The sequence below is a fragment of the Calypte anna genome, chromosome 4A (assembly GCF_003957555.1).
Source record: "Calypte anna isolate BGI_N300 chromosome 4A, bCalAnn1_v1.p, whole genome shotgun sequence".
NCBI lineage: Eukaryota > Metazoa > Chordata > Aves > Apodiformes > Trochilidae > Calypte > Calypte anna.
This window is the reverse complement of record NC_044248.1, coordinates 4384206-4408183: the sequence shown is the minus strand read 5'-3', so window position 1 is coordinate 4408183 and position 23978 is coordinate 4384206. Positions and strand designations below refer to the sequence as shown.

At 43.1% G+C, this 23978-nt stretch overlaps 2 protein-coding genes across 2 annotated transcripts in view; one reads left to right on the top strand and one right to left on the bottom strand.

The window, feature by feature from the left end:
• Nucleotides 1-255: 255 nt before the first annotated feature.
• NSG1 (neuronal vesicle trafficking associated 1) lies at nucleotides 256-23462 on the top strand. The gene is made up of 6 exons (XM_030450146.1): nucleotides 256-386; nucleotides 1040-1190; nucleotides 4395-4511; nucleotides 14959-15069; nucleotides 21162-21397; nucleotides 23165-23462. Exons 2-5 carry the CDS (start codon nucleotides 1062-1064, stop codon nucleotides 21360-21362), a joined length of 558 nt encoding a protein of 185 aa, XP_030306006.1. The 5' UTR covers nucleotides 256-386; nucleotides 1040-1061; the 3' UTR covers nucleotides 21363-21397; nucleotides 23165-23462.
• Nucleotides 22036-23978, bottom strand: part of STX18 (syntaxin 18) — a 58593-nt gene continuing 56650 nt past the window's right edge. Inside the window, exon 12 of the mRNA XM_008496135.2 lies at nucleotides 22036-22125. The gene's annotated coding sequence lies outside the window, so the exon portion shown is untranslated. The remainder of the gene's footprint in view (nucleotides 22126-23978) is intronic.

The window sequence follows — 23978 nt, the reverse complement described above, 5'->3', positions numbered from 1 at the left end:
TGCGCCAGTCGCCGGCTGCCTTGGGGGGGGGGGGGGGGGGGGGGAACCGCCCGCCCGATCCCCGCGGGGCCCCTTTGTGCTGCTCCTCCAGAGCTGCCCTCACTCCGGCGGCGGCTGCATCACCGCCTAAGAGTCACCCCGCGGAGGGACAGCCGCCGCCTCACGCCTCACACACACACACACGCACACCCCATCCCTCTCCCTCCATCCCTCCCTCCTCCGCCATTGCTGCGCGGGCCGCCGGCGGAACGACGCCTCGCAGCCTTTCCCCCCCCCCTCTCCCCAAACCTTCCCCCTCCTCACCCCTCGACCAAGGGCCGGGAGCCGCGGCGGGGCCGCTGCCTCACACCTCGTCGTCCCTTACGGAAGGGCCGGGAGCCGCGGCGGTGAGTGGCGGAGCCGCTGCTTTTCTCCTGACGGTCTCCCCTGAGGGAAAGGGGTCGGGAGCCGCGGCGGCGGCGATGCCGGTGTGGCCGTGTCCCCTCTGAGGGGAGGCCGGGGAGCGCCATGGCGGGGCGCGGCGCGAAGGGAGGAGGGCGAGGGGTATCCCCCGGACATGGCCGCGATGTGGGGGAGCAGGGAGCGAGGGGAACCTGGGAAGAACCGGGGGGAACCGGGCTGGGAAGCTGCGGCGGTGGAGCCCGGGCGGGGGTCAGCAGCGGAGCCCGCTCGATCCCCAAGGGCTGAGGGGCGATGCCTCAGGCGGGGCCGTGCGGGAAGGGATGGCTGGGATCAGGGTAACGCGATGGGGAATTTTGGGGGTGTATTAGGTTTTTTTAATTCGATGAAGTGTGTATTATGTAAATTATATTTGAATTTAAACTCGGGCAGTAAAAACGCCGGCTTTTGGTTCTTACTTCCCGAGCCGCCAAAATGTAACCGAGTCGCAGAGACTAATGTATAATTTTCTATTTGTTTAATTAAATTTTTTCCACCTCGCTGTAAGAACCTGGGAAATAAAAAATAAATAATAAAAAAAAAAGGTTGGGTGCATTCCGAATTTCTGACGTTTTGCATCTCTCTGCATGTGTGCCTGCAGAAAATCCCTCTATCCTGGAAGAATGGTGAAACTGGGGAATAATTTCAGCGAGAAGAGCACAAAGCAGCCCCTTTTGGAGGATGGATTTGACACCATCCCCCTGATCACACCCTTGGATGTCAATCAGCTCCAGTTCCCACCTCCTGATAAGGTACAGTAAGCTTTAGTTTCCACCCCAGAGAATCACACCCAAATCGCAGGCAAACAACAAAAGAATAGGTTACATGTAACAAGCAGCACAGAAATGTCAAGCAAATGAGGGTGTTTTAAGGCGTGTTGTTACCTCTGGGGAAAAAAAAACCCCACCTAATAGCTAAGCTAATGAAAATCCTGTAGTAGTGATTTGCATTGAAAAGCTGTGGGAAATGTTAACGTAGGCATATATAGATGTCAGTGCTTCTATATGAAATATACACACAGCTGCAAGCTTCTCTGTGCTGTATTGTCATAGCCCTTCCTGTTCTGTATCTTTCTTTTTTGTATCTGGAAGCTCTGGTGTATTCTCTGTGAGTGATGTGAATTTTCTCTGTCCAGAAAAATCCCCCCTAACAGGAGGATCTAGCACTGCTTTATGTCTCTGCAAGATGTACACGGGCAGACAGGCCACAGAGAGAAAGAAATTCCATAGTCCTGTGCTTCAGTAGGATATTAATGCTAGCCCCAGATGAAATAACAAAATCAGGCCACTGAGTTTTGTCCATGGCAATTTATTTGGTTCAAACCCCTCCAGATAGGTGATTCAGGTGCCCTGTGTCTGGAAGGGGCAGTCCCCTGCTGCTCACAGGTTGGAAGGGAATTGTACATCCTGGATTCCTCATTTCATGGTTTGACTACTAATTATTTAATTTTAAGGATTTCACTGATATGTTAGCCTGTAAACATGTTTATTCTCACCGTAAAGAATTCATTGAAGTGTTACTACAGGTAAGACTTACTTAGGACTGGGATACTTTTAAGATACTGTATTCTGTTTTGAGTATCCTATTTTGAGAGGATACTTGCACCTTTCTCATGCATCTGGCAAAGCTTTGCTGTCTTTGAAAACTACAAAATTAACTGGGAAATTGGTCAGTAATATTTTCAGGCTGATTTTTGTCATTGTGCCCTCCATGAGCTCAGTTCTACTTCTGGATAGAGTGATAGCTCTACATCCCTCATAGCTCAAAAGAAATCACATCATCTTGTTTTTGAGGTAAATAATTTTAGCCTGTGAGATTTTTCCTGGGTGGAGTGTTGCTTGTAGGCAATATAAACACCTTTGTGACCTCCCATTTTAATTGCTATCAGTAGCATTCTGCGTGGTGACCAGTTGGCAGGCAGAAATGCAATAAGCTGTAACAGCTGCTGGAGAGCCTGAGGGTCCGTTTTCTGCCCTTGGTTTACATGAGTGTAAATCTGGTAACTGAGGACAAAATTGCACCCTAAGGCTTTAGAACAAGTTAAGTCTTCCTGTGTCTGATACGCCTGCCAACTGGTGACTGGATATAACCAATTAACCAGGACCAATCTCTGAAGGAATTTGCTGTGTTACTGCATTGCTAAGCAGGAGTCTGAGCTGGGGAGCTGTACAAGTAATAGGTTTAACTTGAGCAGAGCCTCTGGTGAACCCAGGAGGTTCTATGCCAGCCTGATTGTTCCTGTTAGAACGGGGCAGAACCCCTCTCACCTTCAAGTCATCAGCCCTTGATGAAAAGAAATGTAGAGCTAGACTAGAAGCTTAAATAAAGGGATCTTTGATTGGCTCTTCCATTCTTTCCACTGGCTGTGTTTTGTTTTGTTTTGTTTTTTTGTTGTTAGCCTTTCTTCCCTCTTGCAAACATGGGGAAAAAATAAAAACGTGCATAAATTTGGTCTGCTGACTCCTGCAGCTGCCTGGTGAAGTCGTGTCTGAGTGTCTTTCCTTGTTGCTACAGACTCAGTGGCAGTAGCAGAGCTGCTGATGTGAAGGAAGGGTATTAAGTCAAGATTGACACACAAATCAAATTCTGAAGTACGAGGACACTCCTGTATAATGAAGAGGAGTACATGCTTCATGTAGCAATGCTTATTATTCCCTTACAAGGCTCCAGTGTGGCAGAGAAGCATAACTTCTAGAACAGGACTCCAGCACTCAGGATTTGATGATTTTGACAGCTCCTAAATTAATAGGATGAACTGATTTAAATTCATACTTAGGTATGTTAAACAAAAGAAGACATTGCATAACCGAGCTGGTGGAACTTATGTTCAGTGTCAGCTGAATGTGATCTGAGTTGCCTGAGATTATGCAACATTAAGGGGAGGAAGAGAAGTAAAATGCTAAAAAAAAAATCCCCAAAATCTTCAGCTTGCTTCCACGATACTGTTGGGCAGTTATAAAGTTAAATGGTTCCTGTCTCATTGAAAATAAGTAGTTTCTAAACTACTATGGCTTGCATATATATGTGTAAGGCTGTGGAAGTGTCTAATAAGCTTTGTGGTGCTGAGTCTAGGTCCAGTGAGTCTAGTCCAGGCAAGTGAGGAGAGGGCAACCTAAAGCTTTAATTTCAGTCCCTGTCTGCCTCTTAAGTATCCCAATCTTAATTTCAGGCTAATGTGGTTGCTGTTGATGCCACTGGCTGCTCTAATGATAGAATCTGGTTTTAAAAGTCTAGAATAGTCTAGATTTCTGTTCTTTGGAAGAGCAGAGGAAACTGAACAGATTTTAATAGTGCTTTGAGTATGGTAACCTGCACCCTGTCTTGAGAGGGATACTTTGAAACAGATCCTGAAGAATTGCAGAAGGCAAAAACGAGGCAAATAGGTTAGGTATGTGAAAATTTTGTACAGTTGGAATGCAGAGGAGAGCACTAGAGATGTGACTGACGTAATGGATATTTCAGGAACACAGGTAAGGTGCTAAATTGCATAGCTTGGGACAGTAGCTCACAGCAAGGAATAAACTGAAGAGCCTTGGGTGTTTTAAGAAATCTCATTAACACAAGGGTTTGTGTGCACCTCGTTGCTTGCAGCTGATTATTCAAAATTTGGATGTTAAAAATAAAGAGTGTCACAAGCTGTAGTCTGGCACAAAGTAGCTGGATGTGTTGCTTCATTTCTTTTAAACTCAGAACCCTGCCATCAAAGACCTCTTCAATAATTGCCTAATCCTACTGGTTTGCAGTTTTTAATCCCAAAAATGGGATCTCCTGAAGCAAATGGATGTGGCTGGTTTTGAAAGATGCAAGGAGAAACGTGGGGAAGGGCTTCATGATTTGTATTTGAACTGTGTAGATGCTTGCCTAGTAAAAAAAAAAAGAGTTAACAAATAAATGAGATTCCTGCAGCTAGTTTCAGCTGACAGCTTTTTGATTTTATTTATTTTTTTTCCTTAAAGGTTGTGGTCAAAACGAAAACAGAATATGAACCTGATCGCAAGAAGGGAAAATTCCGTACTCCTAAAATAGCTGAATTCACAATCAGCATCACTGAAGGGGTTTCAGAAAGATTTAAGGTAAGCAGTGCTATCTGCAGATTTTAATGACTTACTGCTGCTTGCTGAGGTGCTTCAAATCACTGGCTGGTAGTAGTGAAAACTGGCTGTAACTAAAAGAGTGGCTGTTGTGGGTTTAGCTGGATGTAAGAAAAAGAAACTCAACCTTTTAACAGTTCAGTGTTTAGCAATTAGCAGCAGAACCAGATCTGGCAGCATTATTGCTTGTGGATCTGCTGGCAGATGAATTCAAAAGGCACTTTTGTCAGTGTGTGGTTTTCAGAAGGTGGCTGAGCAGGGTGTGTGTGTGTGGGCTGCACACAGGTAGCTCTCCTGACATGGATAAAAATCCTGTTAGTGTTGAAGGGCAAGAACCACAAGAAGTATTTGGGGGTTTTGTTTTTGGCTTATTATTTCTCACCGTGGCCAAACCATTTGCTTAAAAGCACTGTCATAGTCCATTATGTATTTTTTCATGGTTGAATGTATGACTTGGCAGCTCAGGGATGTGTACCAGAGCTCTTTGCTATCAGTTTTCCTGGTCCAATTGTATCTTGCAGCTTGGTGACAAGGAGATTTCCTGGCAGATGGCATTTAAGCAAGAATCTAACTCAGATTTACTCCTTAGTGCCCACATCCCTATTACTCCCTTTAGTACTCTCAGAGGAAAGATGAATGCTTCAGTGGTGCAAGGAATTAATTACCTTTCCCCCTTGTCACTGCAGGATGGGTTTTCTTGCTCTGTGCAAATAAAACAAAGGGGGAAAGTTGGCACTTAAGCTCATTCTTTCCTATCCTGTTCTCTTAGCTTTTCAGTGCTGTTAATTTGGCATCTTACCCAAGGATGCCAAAGCACTTTTAAACAGGAGGCAACCACACTGTTGATTGCACAAGTACATTTGGAAAAGCCTGATGTTAAGTATGAGGGAAAAAAATACAGTTTCAGTAAAACTGGGATTCTGTTTATACTGTGCACTTCTAACCTCTGTTTGCATAACAGGAGTTTTAGGGTACAGCCAAAGATTCTAATTCTGTAATTTGAAGAATAAAACCACAAAAGCTGTGCTTGATCAGTGGTTCTAAAAAATGCCCAAGCCTCCTTTCAGAAGGGCATATGCCTCTGTGGAATTGTTTGCAAAGCAGACAAAATGAAGGCTCAGGGTGCTTTAGGTTGGGTGTTTTAGTCTGCATTTGCAAAGGAACTTGGCAGAGTGTTGTCAGGACAAAATGTTTTAAGTGCAGGTCACCTGGTGGAGTCTTGAGTGAAGCAGGTAGGTTCTCAGTCAGCTGTGTGGGGTAAGCCACCCCAGATGGTTAATAAGAGATGTTCTGAGGCCTGGCAGGGATTTCCTAAGGAGTTAAGAAACCTAGTTCCAGTTTTTCTGTTCCCTGATTTGGACCAAGGACATCCCATCCCTCAGGGAAAATGCTGCCTGCTGAGGAACGTTCTTCTCTTTCTCCTCCTGGCACCGTGGCACCAATCGTTGAGAGTAATCCCCTTCCTCTGGGGTGAGGGTTGTGAGCACTCTATTGTTGGGTAAGATGGGCAGCTCAGAACAAGGAGGTCCTTAATTCTGTCTGACTTCAGTGTGTGTCCTGCTCACACTGAGGAGATCTGAAATTGCTTATATGTTGTAGAAGAGAAAGGGGGGAAAGCTGGAGTACCCTGTTAGGTCTTCTATTCCAAGCCACTGAACAGAACCTCTAGCTGAGGAATTTTGCAGTAGCTGTAGGGACTAAGGGATTTCATCACTTGAACACTGAATTGTAGATAAGGAAGGGTTTTTAATATCTTAGTCACATCTAAATGTTTTACATATCTCTCTGTAGATCTGGGTTCTTTCTGTCTTTTTTTTTTTGGGGGAGAGCTGTGCTGAGCAAGTGAAGCCTTGCTGAACAAACCAAACAGCTCATCATGCTGTTAGGTAGTCTTTCCTAATATCTATATCTGAACAGTTAGAAGCCAGAGCATTTTTGTATTGCACTTTTATGTACCTTTGGATGGCATACTTAAATAAAATGTCTTTTAGATGTTACTTTCTGAGAATCACTCTGGGATTAATCTCATACTACAGGGTTGCTAGGTTTTGCTGCTTGGTAACTACTGCATCAGAGAGAGGTTTCAGTAAGATTTGATATCTCTTGGGAATTAAAGGGTGATTCACACTGTGGCTCTGAGTCTGGCTTTTTAATGAAGAGTGTGGGGGTAGATCAATTAGGAAAATTGTGGTTCAGTTAATTGAAAACAATAGTTTCATGTAGAACATTCATGTCCTAAAAATGTCCTTTAATCTAGCAGTTTTAGAATTGAATTACGCTGCTTGCAACGTTTTAAAGAGAACTGACTGGTTCTCCAGCAGGGATGATTGTCTCATTCACCACTCCCAGTAGTAAATATTACATGAATAATTGATGAAATTTCATAAATATGTAGATGAAAAGTACCGATTGTGTGAGGTTTTTCTCCTGGGTCCTTATTAATTGTGAACTATCATGTTAACCACTGCTGTTGATTCTGGGAGAGCAAAAGGATATTTGTTTGAAAATTAAATATTTGCTATAATTATGAAATGCATTATTTAACTGGTAGGATATTGACTCTGGCTCGTGTTCATGAGAGAAGCTTCAGATGATGTTGTAATGCCTTGAACCTTGTACATCACTGATGCAGAAGCTTGCCACAAGACGAGGCTCAAACCTTGTGCTAAAAATAAAAGCAATCAGTCATATTTACAAATAATTCACATGTGTATTCTGAGATGTACTTCTTAAATAAGGACGAAGCAGATTGCACTTTGGAGATTCACCAGTGCAGATCATCTAAAGCTGTTCTGGAGAAATTACCCATTACAACAAATGAAGCAGCTCCAGCATATGTGTGTCATGTAGATCATTTAGTATTTTAGCAGCTGGGTGAATAAGAACTTAAAAAAAACATATTTCCTGCGTTCAATCCACATTACCACAGTTATTACAACAGAGCTGAGGATGTTCACAAAGAAAACAGCAAGTATAATTTTCCTGTATTTAGCCACATTATGAATTCAAATCATAAACTGTCAGAAGAGTGTGAAGGCTTCCTGAGAACCCTGTTGACTTAATTCAGTTTTATGGCACTAGCCACACCAAGGAAGATGTGATTTTTTTCACTGAAGATCATTTAGAAATAGCCTTGGCTTTGTTTTTTGAACAGTGTAGGCTGATGTGGGGGGTTTGATCCTTCACACCAGGAGAAGCAACTTTGAATAAGGCAGATTCTTCTGTCCTGTGAATTTTCAGCTCTACAGAATAACACAGCAAGGCTGGAAATATAATTTCAAAGGAGTCTTATGGATCAGGACATAAGAGAAAGCTATTGTAGAGGGGAATTGATGGTATCCACTACCCAAGGCCAAATCTTTGCCTCTTCCATTGACAGAGCAGCATTATTACAAACTCCAGTTGGATTTTGTAGTGAGATCTCTGTTCTGCCACCTCTGAAGCTGGGCTGCAATTGACCATTGTGCACCAGCTCACCAATTTCAAAAACTGTCTGCTGTTTCAAAGCATGAGAGTTTTTTTTTCCTGTCTTTGGGGAAACCTAAATGGAGAACATTCAGAATTATATTGGAAGCAAATACATAAACATTTCCCAATAAATTTCAAGCTGTTAAATAAACCCAAGTTAATGCCTTAAACCATTTGGCTCCATTCAGAGACAGTTCAGTTCTTCAGACTTTATCCTTGACATCTCTTCATATATCCAACTGCAGAGACAAAGCCTCCAGCTTTGGGTGGCAAGAACATATGGTGCAAGCCATGTACTATCAAGCAGCAAACAGTTGTTGAAATGTCTGCATGAGGTTATGAAAGAAGAATTGAGACTTCACAATCAATTCCTGCAGTTTCACCTGCTCATTTTAAGGCTGAAGACTTTCTTACATGTTCTTAGTTGTACCAATGACTATTAGTGCTGGAAAAATAACCAGAGATAGGGAAAATAATTCTCTTTTGATTTCTGTGGGATTACTTTTGTGTGTTGCTCTTTGCTCCTACTTCCAGGTGTTCTGTTCTGGTGCATGGGATGTCAGCTGGTTCCTGTACAGGGTACAGAATCATAGAATATCACTTCCTTCAGTGTATTCTGTCCATCACTTAGGGCTGGAAGGTTGACAAGTACTTATGGCTCTGAGTAGCTCCATTTTCTTCAGTAGAACTACTCACAGGATTAAAGCTGCTCATAAGCATTTGGCAGGCTTTGAATTTTACCACTATTACCTTAAACAAGAAAAGTAAAAAGAGGTTGCAACTGCTGTTGTAAAACACTTGATGTAAGTAATAGCACTGCATGGTAGCTGTCATTTTTTCTGGTTGTTTTTGTTGGTTTTGGATTTTTTTTAAATGTTTAATAATTCCCTGACATGACATTTACAGTCCTCCTGATAAATTTTTGGCTAAAAGGATTTTTTTTATAGTAAGAGCTGGAAGATTTAACTTAAGTGGATGCCTAACAGCAGACCCCCTGCTCTCAGTCAGGTGTCCATGGGCAATCTTAGAGCAGGAGCAGAGACACTGGTGACACAGATGTTTTGCTCTCTCTCTAGATGTAACACTTAACATAGCCTTTCCTCTTCTGCAGTAACTTTTCCTAGCTTTTCTCCTGGCCTCAGTAATATCTTCTGGGTTTGTATGGGAAGGTAACAAGGTTCTTATCTCAGGGCCACAGGGCTTCTTGAACTGCTTCCTCAGATCTCTCTAGGTTAGAAGCTAATGCATGGTGCTGTGTGACTGCCCTGAGCAGCTGTGTCAAGCACAGTGCTCTAACACTCTGAAGGACACTGGCTTGTTAACCTGTTTTTGTCTTAACAGTAGCTCCCTGAGGTTTCATTAATTGACTCCCTGGCAGGATGGTTCTGTCACTGTTAATAAGCACAGGGGCTGTAGCTTCAGTTCAGAATCCCTTGTGATTCTGTCTGCCTCTCTTGCTGCTACCCCCAGTCATCTGCAGGTGAGCATCCATCCAGTTCTCTCTGCCTCTTTGTCATCTCAGTTTGGTAAGGACAGTCTTTTGATCTCCTGCTTTTTCTGTACAGTCTGCCCCAAGACTGTCATCATCTTTTGAGGACAAAAGTTTGATGGGAATATTCTGGTGAAGAAGCTGAGCTGAGTAGATCCCAGTCATATAGCTAAACCTGTGACTTGATGTAATGAGCCTCTTCTGAAATGAGGTTGTCTTTGGAGTCACTGTTCAGCTTGTAGATGGATGTATATTTCCCTAGCAAGTGTGGAAAATTGTACCAAGTTGTTTTGTGTAATCTGGATTGCTTTGTAAATGATGAGTCAAATGTTGAATGGATAGATGTGAACCTCCCTTTCTTCCTTTCTTTCACGTTGCCATTTACTTCAGATGCAACATTTCTAAACCCTTCTGTGCATTGTTTCAGAACCATCTTTCATGTAAACGAGGGACAGGCCCAGATAATAGCAAAGGAGAATGTCAGTTTGGAAAAGCAGGGATGTCAGGGGAGGCAGAGAGCTGATTTCAGTGCTCTCTAATGTGCTGGTAGAGGGCATTGTGCAGCTGGAGATGGAGGATTTCAGTAAAGAGAGGTGAAATGGAGGTCACAGCCATTTGCAGGGGAGTCAGTGTGGTAGGTTTTATGAATTTTAGGCCATGGGATGCAGCCAGACACAATCTGTTGTAATTATAGTCTGCCTGCCTAAAATTCTCTTGTTTAAATTGGGTAGCAATAATCTTAATTTCCTGTCCTGAATGGTTGTACAGAGCTGCTGTAATTTCATCCCAGAGGGCTTTGCATTTCACTGGTGGGCAAAGAATAAATTGGTTGTAAATCACTTCAGATGAAAGGTGCTTTATAAAATGTGTGTCTTCACTCTTCTTGCTCAGTGCCTAGCACTGTAAGGACAAATCAGGAGTTGAAAGTTGTCTTCCCAAAGCAGCTGCCACTGAAATAGATAATCCAGAGATGCAGAGCAGGCCTGTGACCAAGTGCCAGTGACTGAGCAGTGAAAATTGTTCCATGTCCTTGTTAGTTCCACTTTAGTTCCACTTCTTGTAGCAAGAGGAATGCTCCTAGGTGGGGGCTTGTGTGCTTGAGGCATCACAAGAAAGGTGGAGGTGAAGGCAGAGGGAAAACAGATGGCACCCAGGCTTGGGTGGGACAGGAGAGTGGATGGAGACAGAGCTCAGAGGAGCAAAAGGCACATCCCTTGAAACATCCCTTGTGCATCCCTTGAAACATGGTGTGAGATTTGTCCAGAAAAGGACAGGAGAGGGTGTGAAGAGAAGCAGGCACAGGTGGTGCAATCCATGAAATTTGCCATAATATTCTGGCTTGATTGAAAAGGGAGTGCAGTAAATATTAGCAAAGTGAAGAAGGAGGAGACTCCAGTAGCCAGGTGGAGAAAATAACAGCTTGCAGGGCTTTTTAGGTGAAGTAAAGTTGGGAAGACAAAGTGGGCAGAGCGTGTTGAAGTGATTGGGAAGATGGAGCAGATCTTGATGGTCAGGAGCTGCTTACATGTTAGTGCAGCTGTCAGATCTGGTGAGTTTCATTTGTTCAGCTAAATGCTTACACAGACTGAAGGCAGGGTGGTTTTGGGGTTTTTTTTGCTGGTTCATTTTTTTAGTCATCTCTCATTTTGATTACTGCAGTGGCTTCTGGCTAGATGTTGTCCTTCTGCTCCTCACTTGCAATCTGTACAAAGATCTGCCACACAGGTTGTCATCTCTGTTCATTAGTTGTGCTGCCAGCCTCTTAAAACCAACTTACAAAGACATTCTCAAGATGAAAACAAAACCATGCTTTGAGTTCCTACTTAAAATAAATGGCTTTTTTTGCTACCTTGTAGGTGTTTCACCAACAGTGTTTTAAAAGCCCATCAGCTGTGTGGTGTGACAGGCACCTTGTAGTTCTTCAGGAGATAACAGTGAATGATCATAATCATTCTAAAGACTTCTGCTCCCCCTGTGCAGGGCCCTGCACTCAGCCACTTGGCTCCCACAAGGAGAAGAGATCCAAGATTTCCTTCTGGAAGAGAAGTTCAGGATCTTCATCATAGATGAGGGGATTGAGTGCTTCCTCAGCAAGTCTGCAGACATCAGCTTGGGTGGGAGGATTGGTCTCCTTGAGGGTAGGAAGGGTCTGCAGAGGGACCTGGACAAGATGAATGGATGGGCTGAGGACAATTTTATGAGGTTGTAACAAGGGGAATTCCACACAGGTCCTGCCACAACAACCCCACACAGCACTACAGCCTTGGGGAGCAGTGTCAGGAAAGGAGGAGGTTGTAGGGATGGTGTTGGCTTCTTCTCCCAAGTGAATTATGACAGGACCAGAGGAGGTGGCCTCAGGCTGTACCATGGGAGGTTTGGGTGAGGTGTGAGGAAGATTTTCTTTGCTGAGAGAGCAGTCAGGCACCAAAGGGGCTGCCCAGGGAGGTGGTGGAGTCACCATCCCTGGAGGTATTTTAAAACTGTGTAGATGAGGCACTTCACAACATTCTTTTGTGGGTATGGTGATATATCTGTATATTTTTAAATTTTTTCTTACTAGGAGGGGGGATGTTAAAGGTGATCTTAGAGGTTTTTTCCAACCATGATAATTCATGCATTGCCTTGAAGAGAGGAAGAGGACAACTTGCTGCTAGTGCCTCACTAGAAAGAATTACTTCAGTTTATAGTGAATAACTTCAGTTTATAGTGAGTGTGCAAAGCTGCTGTGGAAGGAAGCAACAAAACCCCAGCTTTGGCAGCACTTGTGGTCTGAAGTGCAGTTGGTCACTTGCCCTCTTTCTATGCTTTTATTTCTGGAAGAGATTTATTTCTGGGAAGAGAGGGCTCAGGAGGTGAGGTGGGGCTGTGCTGTGTTGCTGGTGACTCTCTGAGGTTCAGAAGTGAACCTGGGGATCTGAAAGGTCTGGGCTGTTGGTGATGGGGTGTTAGAGCAGTGAGGGAAGGTGGCTCTTTGAAGGATTTTCAGCTTAAAAAAGGAGAAGAGGGCTGGATTAGCAAGTGGTGAGGATCACCTGGATGGATTTCCCTCCATCTGTTTTGGTTACATGTGTGACTGTCCCTCACACAGCAGTTACTCTCATACCTTAAAGTATGGTTACAAGAAGAGGGCCTCTCTCCTAATAGGGAGGAGATGAGCTTGCTTGATTAGGGATGTGCATATGGAGTGTGATTGCAAATTATTGGAGATAATGAGGGTAACAATTTACATATTAATACTAAATAACATCAGGAAACACAGCAAGTGAGAAAGATTCTGTGAGAACTGTGAACCAGGAGCCTTCGAGCTCTTCCCAGAGGCTTCATGGTGGCAGTGGAAGAACCTGACTTGGATGAGCAGTGAGCTCACAGCTCTCTCACTCAGGGAAATGCTCCATGGCTCAGCAAATCCACCCTGAGGCAGTGGCTCTGCCACTTGCCAGGCCCCAGCAATCCTCACAACCTTGGTTGGGCTTTTGACCTCTTTCAAACAACATAACTATTTCTGAGACACAGCTTAGGGGCTGTGGAGAGAGAGATTCTGCAGTGATTGTGGAAATGCAAACATTTTTCTACTCTCTTACCTGCTCTCAACTACAATACCACTTTGTTAACTTTCCAGTTTGTTCCTAGGGCCTCATCTGTATGTCAGAATGGGAAATAATGTTCCTGGAAGGCTGTGTGGGATATATCATGAAGGGCATTGTGTTGTTTGTTATTAAACTGGGTCACAGAAAATGACCAGGAAGGAAAACGTGCTTGATCTCTTGGATTCCTGCAGGATGTACTGAGACAGGGGCCATGTCAGGAAAAAAAACCTGAGGTTGGCAGGGTGGGGTGATCTGTCCATGTTCAACTTGGTGTGTGCAAACAGGTCATAAAAAATGGGTCATAAACCTGGGGAAAGAGAAATTGGATCTGCAATTTGATGTCAATGTGAAGGTATTGGAGGGCAATTAAGAATATGATTTTTTTTTTGGTGGGTTTTGTGTTGGGTTTTTTTTGGGTTTGTGGGTTTTTTGGGTTTGTTTTGTTTTGTTTTGTTTTGTAATCCAGTGATTGTTCTGACAAACTGAAGATGTTGTTATTATTATCAGAAAGGTCCTTTGCTCCACCCCTCATTACAGTCAGCATTGTTACATTAACACCTACATTCCTTCTGCTAAATTACCTTTCCTCTGCAGTTCTCCCTTCCTCTCCTCCAGTCCTACTTATTTTTTTGGCTTGTTTTTTGTCAAAAGCTTTGTAAACTTAGCTTCAGCAGCACCCCAGCCTCATTTCAGACAGGGAATTTGGCACTTGCTGCTGTCTGCTCGTGGTGATGTTCATTTCTTCAGTGTGAGAAGTCCCTAAAAGTTGATCTCAATCCCTCAGCATATTGGTCCTGCTGCCACACACAGTTTGCAGTGTTGCAAATCCTGTTAGTTCTGGGATTTATCCTAAAGCCAGCATGTGGTGGTAGTGGTGGTGATGATTTTTTTTTTTTTAACTTAGAGGCAAATCTGTGTTTTTTGTGTTTTGTTTTATTTTCTCATTGCTTCCTCAAGTTCCAGGTTATTCCTGTTTGCATGATTGGCCCTGATCTGCCCACATTCTCTTTCTAAAATACATATATATATATTTGGCTGATTTTATTTCCTTTAAGATTTAGACAATATTACACTTTGTTTTAATTATTCCCACAATCTTGTTTGTTTCTGCTTATTACTCTTTCTTACACTGTTGCAGATGTTGGCTTCTTTGCCAAAAGAACCCCAAACAACCCAAGCTCAGCTACCCTTACTCTGTCATCTTGAGCTACTCATTGCACATCAAATTGTAAAGTAGAAGCTTTATAATCATAAAACCACACATTTAAACAGGATTTGTTAGGAAGCTTTGCAGTGTAACTGCTAGCCCAAAATCTTGGCCTTTTTTCTGCCAGTGGGCGAGGTAATTCTAGAGGTGGTTTTGTCTCCTGTCTCACCTAAAGAAGCTTCCAGTTTCCAGCTGCTGGGGGCTTATTCCTGGGGGGAATTCCTCCTGGGGGGAATCAATCATCCATCCATCCATCCATCCATCCAGGTGCAGCAAACTCTTATCCTAAGAGAAGACAAACATGACTTTCTTCTTACCTCAAGTGACTTTTGTATTACCTGGGTGACACCTGTGCTACCACTGCAGAATCACCCCAATACTGAAGCAGCAGGTGGTTACCTGAACGTGTTTCCTGGCCTCCTGTGTGCACTGAGCAGAAATGCAACCCAAAAAAAGCCTTGCAGTACAGAGGCAAAGAGCCACCAACCAGATCAGCTGCTTTCTCTTGGAGAAAGGGGAGGCAGGAGCTTCCCTCTTCTCCCTCAATAATTAAGAAGCTCTTTTTATCCTTTGCTTGGTTTCACTGTAAAGTGCATTCATGCACTTCAGCTGCTACAGCCACAAAGAGCAGTGTAATAAGCAGTGCATTACTAACATTGTTTTTTTTTTTCTTTACAGGTAACCATGCTGGTCCTTTTTGCCCTTGCATTCCTAACATGTGTTGTATTTCTGGTAGTCTACAAGGTTTACAAGTATGATCATACCTGTCCAGAAGGATTTGTTTTCAAGGTAAATTGCATCCTACCTCTGTGCTCTTCCCTGCATAACCTCAGTTAAGTCATAAGTCCTGCTGTACTGCAGAGGAATTTGTGTTCTTGTGTCCATTTCCACAGGTTGGTTTGCTTCCTGCTATCATGCTTTCTGCCTGATTTTTAATTAAGGTGGTGCTTTTGCACAGTTTTCATAATGTTGTTTTTTTGCTCATGCTTTAAGCACTGAAAATACAGCAGAGTCCCAGCACCAGTGTCCTTCAAACCTACTTCATCTTTGTCTGGACAAAGTCCTCATTTATTGGCTCATGTTGGCATGTTTTTCTGAATTCATGTGTCTTAGGGAAGGAGAGAGTGGTAAAACCTGGAGGAAAAGAAAAGAAATTACTGGAATATGTGTCAAAGAAACAGCAGAGTGATGCTCTCATTAAAGCAGAATTGGCTTAGGGTTATTTTTGTAGAAAGAACTTGTTCTAGAACAGCAAGCTCTGTGCTCAACTGCCACAGGCCAAAAGTGATGCCAAAAAAAAGGGAAAATACATTTTTGGAAACAGTGCTGGTGCTGACCAGAAGGGAGGCCATGGCTCACTCCATTCCTGTGAGGTGGTCATGCTGGCTCCTCAGCTATGACCTGAAAGGTAAATTTAAGAGGGTTGAACTTGGCTGTAATTAAAAAGGAAAATAGCAGTGATGATGACATTCTTCCCTCTTTTTTTTCTTTTTTTTTTTAAGAATATTGAGGCATGGGGTGAATCATATGGGGACAGCATGATCTTCAAAAGGGTTTAAGAAGGACTGGCTGCCTCAGCACTCCTTGATCATCCTGTTCAGGCCTTCTGCTTCTGTCACTTCATCCATCCAATACTTATCTCACAAGAATCTGGTGCAGAGCTGCAGGCAGTGATGCTCTGCTGGATTACCTTGGCTCCAAGCACTCAGTTTTAAGCTTCCTGCTTTTTCCCTTGGTTCAAGGGCAAAATACCCCGTGGTTGGAATGCTTGGCTGGGACTCAGGAGATCCAACCTTTGGTTCTGCTGTTGGGGTTTTTTTGGTGTTTTTGTTTCATATGAGCACTGAAAAACCCTTCTGTGCTCATGTCTGATGGGAGAAGAGCCTTGGTTTCCTAAGATTCTCTTGGCCTTGAGCAATCTGCAGTGCAGACTCTTCCCACTGAGCCTAACTGGATGTGATTCTGGCTTGATCTGGATGTGATCTTGGCCACTCCCATCCCCCTGTCACATCTCTGCTAACAATGTGCTGCTTCTGCTTCCTTTCATCCCACATTGTCCCTTCCTTTGAGTCTTCTCTTCCTGCTGTCAAAAACATTTAAGGGGATAGGAGTGTCCCAGCTGTCACACTCTGCACAGAACCTGGTTGGGTTTCTGTCCTGAAGGCTTTGATACTCAGACACGGAGCAGCTCCAGAGGTGCTGGTTTGGGTTTTGTTGTTTTTTTTTTTTAAGAGCCTGAAGGTTTAATTAAAAAGGTGCTTATTTTCCTTTGTGTAGCAATCTGAAACTTCAGTTTTGTCCTTGCTCAAGCTTTCTGACCCAGCCCCAGTACAGCTCTTGTGTAGATCACTCTCCTGAAGGACTCTGGAGTGCACTTAGCATCCTGGAAGAGTTTTCTTTGGTGTGCTCCACACTGCATCTGTCACCCCCTGGCTCTCTTTGCCAAGGCTCCTGCATTCTGTCAGCCTCAGGGACAGCACAAAAAAATCATCTCAGGGCATTAAAGACAGCATCATCCTCTGTTACCTTGGGAATTACTGACCCAGCAGAGTTGGTGTCTTTCTGTCTCCAGGCAGACACAGTCCAGCAGCAAAGGCCTCAACCCATAAATTATTTCTGAAATAGAAGGGCTGGGAAAGGAATGGAACTGGCACATCCCAGTTCCTCCTCGTGTCCTCCCTTGTTCCTTCTCTCACCTGACAACCGTGGAAACAAATAAAAAAGGTGGGGAGAGGAGAGTTCTGCAGAAGCTGAGGGTCTCAGGCAGGAGGTGGGATGAGAATCTGCATCAGTTCCATCACTCACGGAGCTGAGGGGCTGGTGCTGGGGCAGTACACAGCAGCAGGGCTGAGGGAGCTGGGGGTGTTGAGGCTGGAGAAGAGGAGGCTCAGGGGAGACCTCATCACTCTCTCCAACTCCCTGAAAGGAGGTTGGAGCCAGGGGGGGGTTGGGCTCTTTTCCCAGGCAACTCTCAGCAAGACAAGAGGGCAGGGTCTCAAGTTGTGCCAGGGGAGGTTTAGGTTGGAGATGAGAAAGAATTTCTTTCTGGAGAGGGTGATCAGGCATTGGAATGGGCTGCCCAGGGAAGTAGTGGATTCTCCGTGTCTGGAGATATTTCAAAAGAGCCTGGATGTGGCACTGAGTGCCATGGGCTGGGAACTGCAGCGGGAGTGGATCAAGGGTTGGACTTGATGATCTCTGAGGTCCCTTCCAACCCAGCCAATTCTAGGATTCTATGAAAGGGTTTTTCCCTCTCTTTTCCACAAGCACAAAATTCCAGGAGCAAAAACAAAGGGTCAAGATGGAAACTGGGCTGTGTGTTTCTTCTGGCAGCTGTTGTGCATGTTGTGACTACAAAAAAACCAACACCACTGAGTCAGTTTGCCTGTTACAGAGCAAATTGCTTCTAAAAGCAACAAAAGAATCTGTGGCTTTTGGTTTTGTGGTTTGTTTTTTTTTCCTTAGAGTGGCTGTCACCTTGGTTTGCCTTCAGCACCAATAATTACAATTGCTGGAATTTCCTTGGTGGGTTTCAGCAGCTCAGCAGATTGTGTCCCTTCCCCTGTTGTAAATGTTTAGAACTGGGGCTGCACCCCCGGGCTGGGGACACAATCACTGCAGTGATGCTGAGACTGCACACTCAGTGCTCACTTCATCCCATCAGAATGAGATCAGGGAAAGCCTGGAGAACACATCAGGAGGTGGCACACATCAAACAACTCCATTCCAGAGCTGCCTTGGATTATTTTTCATTATTAGCATTTATTAATTTTTAAAATTTATTTTAATATTATATTAATTATTTTCATTATTATAATTTATTATTTTTTAAATTTAATATTATATTAATTATTTATGGTATTATGTATTAATTAATTATTTGTTTGGATTGTATGTTTTGTATTTTTGTATTTTGTTTGGGTTTGTATGATTTTGTCTTGGATTATTTTTTATTGTTTTATTATTTTCATTATTTTTAATTATTTTACTTTTAATATTTAATTATATTCATTTTTGTTTGGATTGTATGTTTTGTATTTTATATTCTGTTTGGATTTGTATGAAGTTGTCTTGGATTATTTTTAATTTATTATTTTCATTATTTTTATTATTATTTTAAAAATTATTTTACTTTTGATATTTAATTATATTCATTGTATATTAGTTATATTTGTTTGGACTGTATGTTTTGTATTTTTATTTTGTTTGGATTTGTATGATTTTGTCTTGGATTATTTTTAATTATTTTATCATTTTCATTATTTTTATTATTTTTAATTATTTTACTTTTAATATTTAATTATATTAATTATATATTAATTATATTTGAATTGTATGGTTTTTGTATTTTTGTATTTTGTTTGGATTTGTATGAGTCTGTCTTGGATTATTTTTTATTATTTTATTGTTTTTATTATTTATTATTTTAAAATTTATTTTACTTTTAATATTTAATTATATTAATTATATTAGTTTATATTTATTTATTATTTTTTAAATCTTTACATTATTTATTGATACTTTTTTGTATCTGGCACCTACAATGATGATGACAGTGAAAGCTCCATTGCCTTAAACCAGTGCTGAGCAGGCACAAAGTTCTCACTCAGCCGGGCTGAGCCCCATCTGCTGTGTGTGGGGCTGCTCCAGACAAGCCTGGGAGGCAGGGGCTGTGCTGGCTGCTGCCTGGGGACAGAGGGAGCCTCAGCAGCACTGCCTGGCAGGGCTGGCACTCCCCTGGCACTGTCCCCTTCCTCCCACCTCTGTCCCCTTCCAGCTGTGTCCCTTCCAGCTCTGTCCCCTTCCTCCCAGCTCTGTCCCTTCCTCCCAGCTCTGTCCCTCCCAGCTCTGTCCCTTCCTCCCAACTCTGTCCCCTCCGAGCTCTGTCCCCTTCCTCCCAGCTCTGTCCCTTCCTCCCAGCTCTGTCCCTTCCTCCCAGCTCTGTCCCTCCCAACTCTGTCCCTTCCTCCCAACTCTGTCCCCTCCGAGCTCTGTCCCCTTCCTCCCAGCTCTGTCCCTTCCTCCCAGCTCTGTCCCTTCCTCCCAGCTCTGTCCCTCCCAACTCTGTCCCTTCCTCCCAACTCTGTCCCCTCCGAGCTCTGTCCCCTTCCTCCCAGCTCTGTCCCTTCCTTCCAGCTCTGTCCCTTCCTCCCAGCTCTGTCCCTTCCTCCCAGCTCTGTCCCTCCCAACTCTGTCCCTTCCTCCCAACTCTGTCCCCTCCGAGCTCTGTCCCCTTCCTCCCAGCTCTGTCCCCTTCCTCCCAGCTCTGTCCCTTCCTCCCAGCTCTGTCCCCTTCCTCCCAGCTCTGTCCCCTTCCTCCCAGCTCTGTCCCTTCCTCCCAGCTCTGTCCCTCCCAACTCTGTCCCTTCCTCCCAACTCTGTCCCCTTCCTTCCAGCTCTGTCCCTTCCTCCCAGCTCTGTCCCTTCCTCCCAGCTCTGTCCCTTCCTCCCAGCTCTGTCCCTCCCAACTCTGTCCCTTCCTCCCAACTCTGTCCCTTCCTCCCAACTCTGTCCCCTCCGAGCTCTGTCCCCTTCCTCCCAGCTCTGTCCCTTCCTCCCAGCTCTGTCCCTTCCTCCCAGCTCTGTCCCTCCCAGCTCTGTCCCTCCCAGCTCTGTCCCTTCCTCCCAGCTCTGTCCCCTTCCTCCCAGCTCTGTCCCTTCCTCCCAGCTCTGTCCCTTCCTCCCAGCTCTGTCCCTCCCAGCTCTGTCCCTCCCAACTCTGTCCCTTCCTCCCAACTCTGTCCCCTCCGAGCTCTGTCCCCTTCCTCCCAGCTCTGTCCCTTCCTCCCAGCTCTGTCCCCTTCCTCCCAGCTCTGTCCCCTTCCTCCCAGCTCTGTCCCTTCCTCCCAGCTCTCTTCCTTCCTCCCAGCTCTGTCCCTTCCTCCCAGCTCTGTCCCCTTCCAGCTCTGCCACCAGGCTGCAGGCAGGTTGGTGAGAACACCTGTAGGGCTGTTGATGGGGGGTGTTTGGGCAAGTTTTGCTTGTTTCTTTCATACCTTTTGATTGCTTTTTTTTATTATTATTTTTTTTTCATTCTAACCTTTTTAAAATGCAGAATTTATATTAAGCCACCACTGCCAGGTGGATTTTTTCCCCCCATTCTTTTTGTGCTTTACAATTTAAACCTCTTGAAATTCTTACAACTGTCTATACCACTTCTTAATTTTTTTTTTTTTTTTGACAAGAATCAACCCAAAAGCAAACGTGGACACATTTCTGATTGCATCTAGTCCTAAAAATTGATTTTTTTTTCCCATGTGTACTTGTGCTCAGAAATTACCAATATTCAGTTCTGTTTGCCAAGCTCTGTGAGAACAATTGCAGGTCACAGAGCTTGGCCACCCCTCACTGTTTTCCCCGTGTCTCTCACTCACTGGGCTGGAAAACTCTTTGTACCTTGGCACCACTGAATTAATTTTTTGGTCCTTCAGAACAAAACCCCCAGAATCCAAAGTCTGAAGTTACTTTAGGGGTGTACAGACAGCTGGAAGTGGAGAGCAAACAGCTGGAATTGGGTGGGGTAGGGGTAAAAAAAAAAATAAAATCCACAATATTGATGGAATAGAGATATTTTTTTTAAATAATGTTAAGTGTTTCTTGCCTGGTAATTATTCTGGCATATTAATGCAGCTTGGTTTTCCTTGGCAAAGTAGTTTAAGGATCACAGGGCAGAACGTTTTGAACACAGCAGGACAGCACTGTAGGTAATTGCTTTATGCTGCATCTTGACTCACAGAAAGCAAACGTCAGCTTAGCCTAAAGGGAAAAAAATTAAAAAAATAAAATTAAACTTAAAAAGTCAATCCCAACCCCCTTTAACCCACTCGTGATGTGTCTGGGAGCATATCTGTGATCTAAGTGGTGGATTTTTTTCTTTCCAGAATAATCAGTGCATTCCAGCTGGGTTGGAAAACTACTACTCTGAGCAAGACTCCAGTGCTCGAGGGAAATTTTACACAGTGATCAACCACTACAACCTGGCCAAACAAACCATCACACGCTCAGTGTCCCCCTGGATGACTGTACTGTCAGAGGAGAAACTGTCCCAGCAGGAGACTGAGGCTGCTGAGAAAGCAGCTTAGATTGAGGAGCTAAAGATTAACACTGTCATTGGAAGGTAACTGAGGGACTTTAAGGAACTTTTCATTAAATATAAATTATGGGAAATCTAGAGGTTACTCATGTTTATGGTGCAATTGCTTCTGTTTGCTGATACTGCTTTGCAAAAATAAAATAAAAAAAAAACAAAAAACAACCAAACCAACCCAAAACTTGCTGCAGAACATTCATGGGCATAAAAAAAAAACAAGGTGCCTGTCAGCATTGCTTTAGAGCTTTGACACCATTTTCAATGTTAAAGAAAAGAAATCCAATGTTAGATTTGTTCTTGCAGGCCACTGGATGATGAGAGATTTCTTCAGTGGATTTTCAGGGCTTGCACCTTAGGCAAATCACGTGTTTTGTTGTCTGAACTGACACTTTAATGATTGTTTTTTTAAAAAAAAAAATAATTCTTTGTTGTTTTGCAAACCGAAACATCCCAGCCATAACTGGAGTGATCTCTTCTTTAGCTGAAAGCTCTCTTTAATACTTAATTTTGGCTCAAGCAAGAATGGTAGCAGTGATGTCAGGGGCATAATGTAATGATCTGTAGGGGGAAAGAAACTGTCAGATAGCATTTTTTTTTTTTTTTCCTTCTGTTTTTCTCTACTGTTGTTTCTTTGTAAGTGCTAATGAAGTTCTCTGCAACAAGGCATGCTCAGTGTTTTATTATTAACTGCAGTTCCACCATGGCTTTAGCATCTTGGTAAGGATGTGCACTGCAACACAAGCTAGATAGACCCTCTGGAAAAAAAAAAAAAAAAAGAAGTTTTAGTGATGGATGTTGAGGATAGTGTAAAAAAAAAAATTAATTAATATATATCTATACAGTCTGGGATGTTTTAATGAGAAACAACAGCTGTTGATCATCATAAAGAGGCAGGAAGCCTGCTCACAGTAGATATAGACCACCATGTAATTTGTTGGGTAAAACAGAGGGATTAATCTGCCTAAATTTTCTCCTTTTATTGCATTACCATTTTCTCCTTTTAATTAATTAGGAAGAGCTGTGGGGTTGGGGATGGTTGGTGGTTGGGTACTGTTGGAAACACAGAGCATCACGAGTGAAACCGTAGCATAGTAGGTGACACAACTTGGCTGTTTCCAAGCTGCTGTGACTGGGAGTGAAGAGTAGAAATGTTTCTGTCTGGCTTGGGAGGGGAAAAGATGTAGAAGAACATAGTATTGTGGGTGCACGTTGAAGTTCCATTGTAATGACAAACTTCTCTCTTCTTTGTGTGAAACCATGTTTCATTTTTATTATAAATCTTAAATATATATTACAAAAAAAAAAAAAAAAAAGACATTTTAATCATTTAACAGTTAAATAATTCAAGTGTCTGGGGAAGCCACAGTCACCCTTTTGTTCCTGGGGCTTGGATGGGACAAGGTGTAGTGGACATGTCAAAAGTTCCTTTTTTTTTTTGGTAGAGACTATTAAAAAAAAAAAATATAAATGGAGACCCCCAGTAGGGGCTGTTCCTCAGGATCTGTAGCTGAACAAACATGGTCAGCTCTACTGTTATTTTTCCTGCAGCAGAAAAAAATAGTAAACCACCAGTTTAAAATAACCAGTAAAAAATAACCACTCTGACTTAAATCCTCCTGGATGGGAAATGTGCATTACACAAAGTAATGCAGCTTTTTATTAGTTCATTATGGCATGCAGAATGCATAAAAAAGCAGTGAGTTAAGTGCCAAGTTTTTTTCTTTGCCTTTAAAAAATTTCAAGCCTTCTGTTAAGATACTCAAAATGAGCCATCTTTGCTTTTTTTCCCAACAGGCTTTGTCGAGTGTGATTAAATTGTGCAACTTTTGACATTTTCACTTTGTGCAGAGTAAAGCAAGAATAAGGCTGCTGCTTGGTGCATTATGAGGTATGGAAATACACATTTCAGGAGAGAGAGAGAGAGAGAGCAAGCCACACATTTCATAGCAACAGATTTACAGAGAACATTCAGATTTTACAGGCTGGAAAGATCTCTTCCCCAAGACTGCCCTACACAGCAATGATTCATGATGCTTAAATCTCCCCTTATATTTAGGACAATAAAAACTTTGATGATGCACAAGTAAACACAGATGAGAAACAACTTATTTCTCTCATAACAATAAATGTTAAAAACCCAGGAAGTTTACAACCTGGGAAGAGCAGATTGCTTATGCTGCTTGAAATCAAACCATTTTTTTCCCCTCTTGATTTAACAGGAGGGAGATGACTCTTCCCTACAGCTGATTTTGAGACTTTTAACTTAACTAATTGGTTTTTAGGAGTTTGAAGAGTTTGGGCTTTAATATTGTCCTTTGGCTTTGCTCTGCCACCCAGAACCTTTGTTTCACTGCAGAGTCTCTTGGTGTTGTGTTCTCTCTCTTGTCACTCAGAAGTAAAGCTCTTCAGCTGACTTCTGATCACTCTTCTCTCTGTTAAATCACCCTGATCCCTGACTCCAGTGCTGTCAGAGGATCAGAAGCAAAGGCCCTACACGTGCAAACCCATCACCATGTACTCAAGCAGAATGATTCAATAAAAGCCTGAGACAGTGGAGATCCTTCTGCCCAGGAACAGTTTTCTCTTGATCTGCTCCAAAGCTGCACTT

Bases quoted from the DNA above. Each gene is read 5' to 3' on its own strand.
- NSG1 (XM_030450146.1), top strand. From the start codon at position 1,062: ATGGTGAAACTGGGGAATAATTTCAGCGAGAAGAGCACAAAGCAGCCC. The intron at 1,191-4,394 runs GTACAGTAAGCT...TTTTCCTTAAAG, and splicing joins AGTTCCCACCTCCTGATAAG to GTTGTGGTCAAAACGAAAAC. The intron at 4,512-14,958 runs GTAAGCAGTGCT...TTTTCTTTACAG, and splicing joins GGGTTTCAGAAAGATTTAAG to GTAACCATGCTGGTCCTTTT.